Consider the following 10,090-nt stretch of genomic DNA (forward strand, 5'->3'; position numbering starts at 1 on the left):
ATGCAATCAATGCGAAAAATCCCTATTATACGTATTGATACGTTTCAAACAAGCACTCGAAAACTATCATTTGTACTTTCCTTTACTAATTACTTACAATTCTTGTTTTAATCCGAGAATGATTTACTCAGGCCACTATAACATTAGAAATCTTCTAATCTATTAAAGTTTTTCTGTCAGGATATTCTTACAGAAAACTAATATAAGATTTTAAATAATTATTATAAATACAAAATAAAATGTAGCATTCAGAAAGATATTTAAAAATTATTTATACAAGATTTAAAATTGTTATGAGCAGTATTATCCTTTCCGATAAAAATATTAAATAAACAAGTAATGAGCTTTTTTAAAATTATTATTTCTAATGCTTGCAACCTTTCGTAAATAAATTTCAGTCTCTTTGGATATTAGCGAGAAATTTAAATCATTATTTTCTGAGACTTGTATCTCGAGTCTTTTCTTGACAATAGAATTCGTCGTTTAAATAGTAATCACTGATTTCGGTCCACATGTTGTCAAACGACTATATGCATTCATACGACTCCGAACAGCTCCGGATTACACCGGTGTATTTTAGTAAAGCTCCGAGAGATTCCCTGGTTTTACCTTACTCCTTCAGTTTGCTAATCACAGGTACAGCGATCACTTGTTCCGCGGTGGCACGCCTGGATTGCAGATAATGACGCATATTTTCGTAGACCACAAACGTGATAACTGTAGCCGGGGTCACTCTGGCGAGGTTAACGCTTAAACCCTTGTAAAAGCCATTCCAACTCTCATACCTGTAACGAACCACCAGCAATACGCCTTTGTTTTACTTTGCTTTATAATAGATTAAAAACGCGAAGAATTTTAAAACGTTATTAAATTTAACCCGCGTACGATTCTTGACGCTACATCAAATTTACTATAAAAATTCAATTGAGAAACATTATAACTCTCTTTTCGCTTTAAGAGTTTTAAATTATCAATCATTAGAATCATTAGAAGTAATATCTATTTTCTATCAATATCAATCATAAAATCTGTGATTTAAACAAACAAACGATTAAACGCGTACAAATTCGAAGCAGTAAAATCGAATTTTTCTTCTTATTTCATTCTTTAATTAAAAATTCGAATTTAATTAATTCAGACACAATATATGTATATCCGACATATCCATATGTAATACGTTCAAAAATCGTACTGCTGGTGGCTTAATAAACAAATCACAACATACTCGATAATTATTCAATCACAATACCTTTCTACATGCTATTTATTCTAAACATAAGACGATAAAAATTTTAATGCAAAATATATCTGAAAATATATATCTAAATTAGTTAATTCATAATTAAACAATGATGACATTCTTCTGTCCTTTGCGCTGTAAATAAGGTATTAATTAGTAAATATTAGAAACAAGAAGATATCAAATTAGGTAAAAATTGAATAACATAAGTTGAATAATCTAAAATAATTAATAATTAATTTAATAACAAACACTTTTCGATATGTGTGCGTGTGTTTATTAATATCGTCACAATATTGTTTTAAGTATACTTCTTCGCTTTCGTTCCCATGACTCTCTTTTCTCCAAAGAAAGATTCGAGCTAGATTAACGGCTAAAGAAAATGAATATAAATAAATTTGTCCTACTATTTACAGATTGCAGTGAGAAAACTTATTGCTATCGATCATATGTTCCGAGTGCCAGACTCTACGATCCTTGCAAAATTGATCTATTACGGACTCTATAGACTCCACTTAAAATGAGGTAAGTATTGGCTACAGAGGAATAGAGTCGCTTCATAAAATAAAAAAAAGGGAGAAAGTAAAATGTAGCGAATTTACTCTATTTCTTAAGGCTCCTGAGTACTCAGCCAAGAACTCTGCGTTAGTGTTCCTGTAATAGGAACACTACTCTGTGTTGACGGTAGCGACACAGAATCAGACGGTGGTCTGGCGAAACCGGTAGTCATACACACAAGCACAAACCCAGGTACATATATGTGCTCTCGGCGCGCCGAAAACGAGCATATGTACATAGGCTCGTATTCGTGTGTGTGTTACAGCGCCTCGTCATGATAAATAGCTAAACTTATAGGCGTGGAAAAATGACGTTTTGACAACGAAATTTGTGTTCCATTATTATTTGCTTAATTGTAACTTATCTCGTACTTATCGACGAAAACTATCTGATTTTATATGAAAAAGCGTATTTTTCACTCGTTTCAACAGCTGTCAGACCAGTGTTTCTGCTCGAGTATAGGCTCACTTTACGTGCCTTTTACGACCATTTACAGACTGTCAAGGGAAGAAAGGGCAGTTTTCGTCGATTTTTACAAATGTTTTAAAGCGATCTCGTAATTTAGATTTGTTCAAATTGTCTTTACTTACAAATGACACAATAAATTAACGTCATTCCTCGCTTCTGATGTCACGATTCCAACATGGCCGCGGCAACTACTCAGGAGCCTTAAAACTTAAAAAGATAAATCGCTAAATTAAGCGATGTTTAGTCCGCACTGAAACTTGTTAAGCGAAGACACGGAAATTACACATGTGGTTCATACACATTATGCGTCAAAAATTGTTCGAAAGTTACACAGATAATAAGCATATCGTGTGTGTTATTCGTATAGTTATGTAAATATTTGGTTATTAATTTAACTATCCAAAATTACACCGTCTATCGACGGGAATCGGATGTATTTTTTCTTACAGCTCTTGTATTCGAATAGAGCATTAAGTATCTTATACTATAAGAGAATAGTATAAGACGTATTACTCTCCTCGCGCGCGCGTTTCCTTTCGCATCACCATACGCGCAACCAAGCACATCTATCTAGGTTTGTTCAACTAAATCCAGTTTAGTTGACACTCAGATACCTATACACCTCAGCAAAGAAAAGATGATCATATTCATACGTTCATTTGTGATGGTGTACTTTGTATAATGAGAAGATATTTCATTTAAAATACATTTTCGTTATAACAAAACTATCCTTACATACGTCAACTAACCACAAATTCCAATATAAATTAAACACATTCGTCGCGTCGAGAAATAATGTTATTCATTTTACATTATCGCAGTCTCTCAGTGTACTTGGATAAGACAGGATGAGTGGTTGAATAAATAAAACACATACATGCTGCGTACTATACGTGCGCCACAAACTATTGCCATTTCAAGATCTATTTCTCAGTTTTTAATCGTCGCATTATAATTTATGTGAGAAGTTAAAACGGCAATAATAAAATCAATGATTTTCCCACATCAAGAGAGAGAGTGATTTCTTCTGTATGAAACCTAATATAAATTAATAGAAATACAAATAATAGAAAATATCTGCATTCACTTTATGAATATCAGAAAAAAAATTACCTAAATATTACCTACATATCATCTACAACAGGATAGGATAAAAATTGCTAATAATCATTTCAACCATCCTCCGAATTTTCCAAAAATACTTCAGATAAAAATAATTTCGTAAAAAGCTTTCTTATATAAAAAGCAAAAATAATTCGGTACTGTAATCTATTTGAATGATACGTAATGCATAACATTCATCTATATTTAAAGAAAAAAAATTGAGTACTATGACCTCACATCGTTCAAAGATCATACACGTATTCTGCGTATCAAAACTCAAAAATGAATGCCTTTCATCATAAGTTTTAGTAAATCGGGAGATATACGCATTAGATAAATAAGATTAAAAAAAAATTGCCTAAAAAGTTTTCTTACTTTTGCAACAATAAGGTATCAATGTAAATTAACTACCGTTAGTAAAATGCTCGTAAATAAGAATAATCAGACATATGTTTGGTGTAACATGTAAAAGGTATGGTGATAAGCCTTTATAGAAACCCTTAATCCCTTCTGACCTCCATGTGCATTGAATGCAATGCCAGGTACCCCGATAATCGTGATGATGATCCTGAAGTCGTGCTCTCACTACTTGATAAGGGTATGTCGACGCTGCAGCGATCAGCTTCGACATCGCCGCGAAAACGATGTATTCGGTTGTACTCTACAATCATATAATAGAAATATTTCTCATTTTTATTATTTTTTAAATATTATTTTATTTATAAGCATTTATTAAAAAAATTCAATTAGAAATTAAAATACTTTTTATGTAAACAATATTAAGAATCTTTATTTTTTAGACCGCATATGTGAGAACACAATCAATACTAGAAATTAAATGTCTATAACAATCGAAGATTTTCAATGCTTAAATAATTCAATCTTGAATTACTATATATATTATATGCATATATATATATTTTTTTTTTCCGCAATAAATTTATTAACAGTTTTTCAACATATTAACATCTTTATAATGCCTAATTGAGCATCAAATTATTAAAATTGCTTGTCAATTTAATTCGCGATTACTAAAGTAGTTGAATTGCGTTTATAGTCTAAAAAAAACAATTCGGCGCACAGTTCGATTCTCAGTAAAATAAAAATATTGATATACTCATTCTCCTTTCGAAAGGAAACGGCAACCCACCGAGAGTATCCTTGCCAAGAACACTTCTCTAAACAAAAACTTCGTTGTTCGGAATCGACGTTAAACTATAGGTCCCATATGAATTGTGTACAACCAGCGTGCGTATCACAAGCATATGAGAGAAGTCACCACGCTCGGACACGAGCAACAGAACTAAAGAGATATATAGTATACGTAGTAATTCAAGATTGAATTATTTAAGCATTGAAGATCCAACTTCAAACGTTATAGGCATTTAATTTCTTATGTATTTTTTATGTATTTTTAATAATAAAAAATTAATTTCAATAGACACAGACAAATGAGAATAAATTACGTGGTTAAAGATGCGCTATAAAACTATATACATTCTACACTGAAAAAAAATTTATTCAACTGAACACATTTAGTTGTTTGCAAATTTGGTTAATTCAAAAAATTTTATTTAATCGAATTCAACCGTAGTCTGCTTAACAAACTATTCAATGTTAAGCAGATTACGATTAAATTCGATTAAAAATTTATTGAATTAACCAAATCTGCAAACAACTAAATGTGTTTAATTAGTTGCACAAATTTTTTTTCAATGTATAATTTAATTATATACATAATAATATTCGGACGTTTCGACTGGATTCCAATCATTTTCAATGAATTAATAACATACTTAAACACTAGTTTTAAACATAAATTTCTCACAATATTTCTTCTTCAATTGCATCATAATGAGCTATACTCAATTTTAGTTTAAAAAATGTTATCGTTAATATAGTCCAAGTGACTTAATTTAACTCTAAACATATTGTTTAACATAAATTTAAATTAATACAACAGTTCATTATGATGTAATTGAAAAGGAAATATTGCGAGAAATTTATGTCTAAAATAAGCACGTTTAAAGTATGTTATTAATTCGTTGGAAAAAAACTAGAATCTAGTCGAAATGTCCGAATATTATTATGTATATAAATAATATAATATTATTATGTATTTAAAAATTATAGTTAATATATATAATACATATAATATATATAGTTTTATAGCGCACCTTTAACTGCGCAGTACTCTCATTTGCCTGTCTATTGAAATTAATTTTTTGTTAATCTCGAGAGTCCATTATAATTACCTATATTTTCAATAATATACATACTCTTGATGCAAAAAAATACAAATAAAAAAAAACGTCGCTAATTAAGAATTAATACGCGCAGTTAGATTTATTTTAGTCTACTTTTTCTCAATCATAAAAATCTCAATAAAAATATAGTAAATTTACCAATTTCGTGTCGATGGGTACATTCAGGTAGTTATAGTATTTATTCTTCATCTCTTCGTACGCCATGAATTGTATTGCACCGTGTGAAACACCAAACAATCCAGGAACTAAACCCTGCAATAATACAGAATATTTTCTTTATACGTAAACCGCAAATAATTCTTATTTTATTTAGAATACAGTTACAATTCAAAAGTTTGATGAGGAAAATTTACTTGCCTTATATAAGCCTCTAATACCCTCCGTCTTGTAAATCTTCTTTAAAGCATCAACCATGCCACGATATTTCTTGGAGTCCGCCATTTTCACATCATCAGCATATTGTAAGCACAGCCGTGTCTTTACCACCCAGATCGGGTTGGTCATGAGCAATGTAAGCACTCCGGCATCAGCGGCAGCAAACATATGCATGGATGGTCCGAGAGGTTTCTTCGAATTGCCACCTTGGATCGAAGTTTTTATCGTATTGTAGCTGCAAATCAATCCGTAAATATTTAAGGATACATATAAAGAAAATTTTTCGAAAGACTACAGTACATAAATAACACTATTGAAGGATTTCGAATTGAGATTTTTATTGCAATTACAAGATTAATTTTTCACATTGGCCTAATTATTTAATCCTCCATCGCTAATGTAAAATTTTCATCCGTAATGTGGGTCCTAAAAGCTTAGTGAAAATTTTTACATTGCTTCGGACGGTATAAAAATTTGAAAAAATTTTTACATATATATCTGTGAAAAGTATATCTCCAACAAATTTTTACTTATCATAAAAGTTAGATTGTACTTTATACTTATTATTTACAGATTTAAATTTATCTACCAGAATTCACGATCAAAAAATCAACTGTGTTTAAAATATTGCCGGCAGAGATTAATTACTTCAAGACCAATCTAGAATACTAGCAATCAATGATCACTACTTACAAGAAAAAGTAGAAACCCCACGAACTGCCCGATCCTAGAACATTTGGTGTTACACCCCTGTAGAGTCCACGCACACCCTCGGTTTTAATGATCTGAGCGATGGCATTTCTGAGACCGTGATATCGCGGTGCCGCAGTTGTTTGACCATCATTCACTATAATCAGAAGATAACAAAATTCAATCTCAGCAGTTTGGATTCGTTTTACATTCTTGTAAAAATATCGTACGATATTATCAAAACACATAATGTTTTATTGAAACAAATTTCTGTGCCATAATTATTATTTATAATTATAGTGTTTTCTTCGTGTCTTGCCTGCCCTCGCTATGAAATTATTGCTGATAACGCATCGTCTCGTGTTAGAAACCATCATTTTTATGCTTGAACGTTCATTTACATATCCCATTACATGTGTATGTACATATAGACACTCTTTATCGCTGTAAACATTGTAAAGTTAGTTTTCATATCACGTCTCGTTGCGAAAAGGCAGCGTTATCACTTTGATACTTCTTACTCTCTTACTGAGAAATTTTCTTCTCAAATATGTATATTCGTCTCAAAAATACACGTAGTAACAAATTGGATATTTATTTAAAATTTAATTCTATACATTTTATGTAATCAATAATAAAAAAAAACATAATAAAAGAAAACGCTAATATAAAATTAAATATTTATAATTTTTAAGATGTAAAATAGAATGTAAAAACATAAATATATTACTTCCATAAACATATTATTCCTTTCGAAGATCAAAACAGAAATAAACAGATTAGATATAAAATAAATAATTTTATATCAAATCATTAAATATTTATGTCAAGAGCATCTTATGCTAAGTTAATGAAAAATAATAGATAAAATAATATCACCTGACAATATCAGATTGGCAGATCAAAGAGAAATGAAATATATACAGATAATGATTGTATTTCGTTTCTTTCCGAACTTGCCTTACAATTTACTTTCGCTTTTGTGGATGACTGTGATTTTACACAGCTACAAAGGCTATCTCTCTTCATTGCGATTTTATATCGATATACTTCTGACTGACCAAACGAGCTCATAAGATTTTCTCCACAAATTTCTGTTTTAATTTAAAATCAATTTTTCCTCAATAAAAATTTAGAGATTACTTAAAGCCACAAGAACTATCTTTTTCATAATTCGTCAATCCTCAATGTTAAATTAATTAAATTTTTTTTAACAACTATAATAATTTTGAAATGGAATTCATGTGAAACTAATGCAATCAGAACCAAAGAAATAAGAAGTCTATTATTCAAGTAGGTGAAGCGCGAAAAATGTTTCGCTTTCACATTTATACGTATAACTTTTGCTTTATATAGGGTGTTTGGAAAGTAATGATAAATCTTTCGCATAGGGGTAAAATGGAGAAAGAAAGTGAGAAGAAAAGTCCCCTTTATCATTTTACGATTTTAGTAATAGTTAATAAGATATTAATTGCTAAAAATTACCGAAAATTGGTCTTCAATAATTTTTTACTTAGTATACTATCAACTTTACAGAAAAATTGCAAGAAATGAAAATTGTTTATTTCCTTCTCATAGAACTCTACAAATTTTTTCAGAATTTTTTATCAATCTTTTAGTACTACATTTTCTCATTTTTATCAACATGAAAAAATACGGTATTAAAAAATTCTTAAAAAATTCTTGGGGCTCTATGAAAAAAAATAAACAATTTTTGTCTCTTGCAGTTTTTTTGTAAAGTTTATAGTATTTGAGTAAAAAATTGAAGACCAATTTTCGACAATTTTTAGCAATATCTTATTAACTATTGCTAAAATCGTAAAATGGTAAAGGACTTTTCTTCTCAGTTTAGTTCATTCTGCCCCTATGTGAAAAATTTATCATTATTTTCCAAATACCTTGTATAAAAAGAGCCAATCAATTCTACATCTTATGATAGAGAAACAGAGAAGGGGAATTATATTATTTTATATTATATATATATTTATATTATATTACTTTTCTTTTACATTATTTTTTTTCTAAATACTCATTTTCTTAGTTATCTCAAACTATAATAAATTAAATATACTTGTAATACTCAAATGCACAAATAATATTCAATGATTTTACGAGTCTTCATTAATTATACATTACAAGCTATAGAATTTGAAGGAATTGTTCTATTGTAGTCTAGATTTATGAATTAGTATTTATATACATATTTTGAAACTTGTATACATTTGCAAAAAGAATATTGATCTGCAAAATTTATATTTAACAATTATATACGCTTATAAATTCGTAGACACAAAATTTCGAAGCGACTTTCAAGTACTTTCGACGATTCAGTCGACTACGTGACGATTCAATAACGAACGTCACGTGTCACTGACGCAACTCGTGGAATTCTCGTGGCTTGGTGCTTGGTGGACGGCCAATAAATATTCCGTTTAAAATACGACACACACGCACGCGCATACACACCTGTGTGATGTATCCATTTCTTGCAATAATTCCTATTCGCTTCTACCTAGAAAAGTATTTATGCTCAACGCGTATATTTCCATCTTTGTCCAACTGTGGCGAATTCATTGAAAAAAATCTTTATAATCATGAGGAACTTTCCTGCTCAGTTTCCTTCACTTATTGTTAATTTCGCCAATTCAAAATAACCAATTGACAAGAATTTATCAGCAAGATCTTTAAAGTTTAAAACAGCTGAACCTGAAATGTCATTTATTGATCCGATATAAACTTGTATACGGAAGTTAATTATACCTTTTCAAATAAGGAAGTTGAATAAATAGCTGTAATTGTATTTGCATCGAATACCTGGAATTGTTATTCAAAACAGTAATTTATTCAGTTCGACATATAGTAACTGCAGATGAAAACAACGGCTAACACTAAACGAGAATTTTCAGTAACTTCAAGTCCTATTAACAAAACTATTTTCATTTTTTGCAAATTCATGTAATAAAGCTTACTTATGATCGAACAACAACTAATGAGAATTATAATAAAGATAAGATGTTACAGTTCACCAATGTGTGTGTGTGTGTGTGTGTGTGTGTGTGTGTGTGTGTGTGCGTGTGCGTGTGCGTGTGCGTGTGTGTGTGTGTAAAATTACCTATAATCTTGATTTAACTTTTATCTTTTTCTAATTCTTAGAATTATCTTTTCTAAAAATTATTTATTTAGAAAAAGATAAAAGACCAATTTGTGAACCGAGATTAAAACTAATTTTATAATTGTGAAATCGGATTTTAACGTTGGACAAATTCCAAAGTTTTAATTACTAGATAATTCAGACAAAAGAATAAATTCTTCAAAATACAGAAAGATCATTCGTAAACATAAACATACATTTGCTCAAAAAAATAATCTTTTAATTTTATATATATTA

At 29.9% G+C, this 10,090-nt stretch overlaps 1 protein-coding gene across 1 annotated transcript in view; it reads right to left on the reverse strand.

Moving 5' to 3' along the window:
* Positions 1-375: 375 nt before the first annotated feature.
* Positions 376-10,090, reverse strand: part of LOC108754576 (mitochondrial folate transporter/carrier) — a 16,897-nt gene continuing 7,182 nt past the window's right edge. The window contains exons 2-6 of the mRNA XM_018497001.1: positions 6,706-6,859; positions 5,995-6,247; positions 5,776-5,889; positions 3,886-4,031; positions 376-785 (exon numbers count right to left, since the gene is read on the reverse strand). Coding sequence (XP_018352503.1) covers positions 611-785; positions 3,886-4,031; positions 5,776-5,889; positions 5,995-6,247; positions 6,706-6,859 — 842 coding nt within the window. The 3' untranslated portion in view covers positions 376-610. The remainder of the gene's footprint in view (positions 786-3,885; positions 4,032-5,775; positions 5,890-5,994; positions 6,248-6,705; positions 6,860-10,090) is intronic.

Source organism: Trachymyrmex septentrionalis, unplaced genomic scaffold, assembly GCF_001594115.1.
Source record: "Trachymyrmex septentrionalis isolate Tsep2-gDNA-1 unplaced genomic scaffold, Tsep1.0 scaffold8, whole genome shotgun sequence".
Lineage (NCBI taxonomy): Eukaryota > Metazoa > Arthropoda > Insecta > Hymenoptera > Formicidae > Trachymyrmex > Trachymyrmex septentrionalis.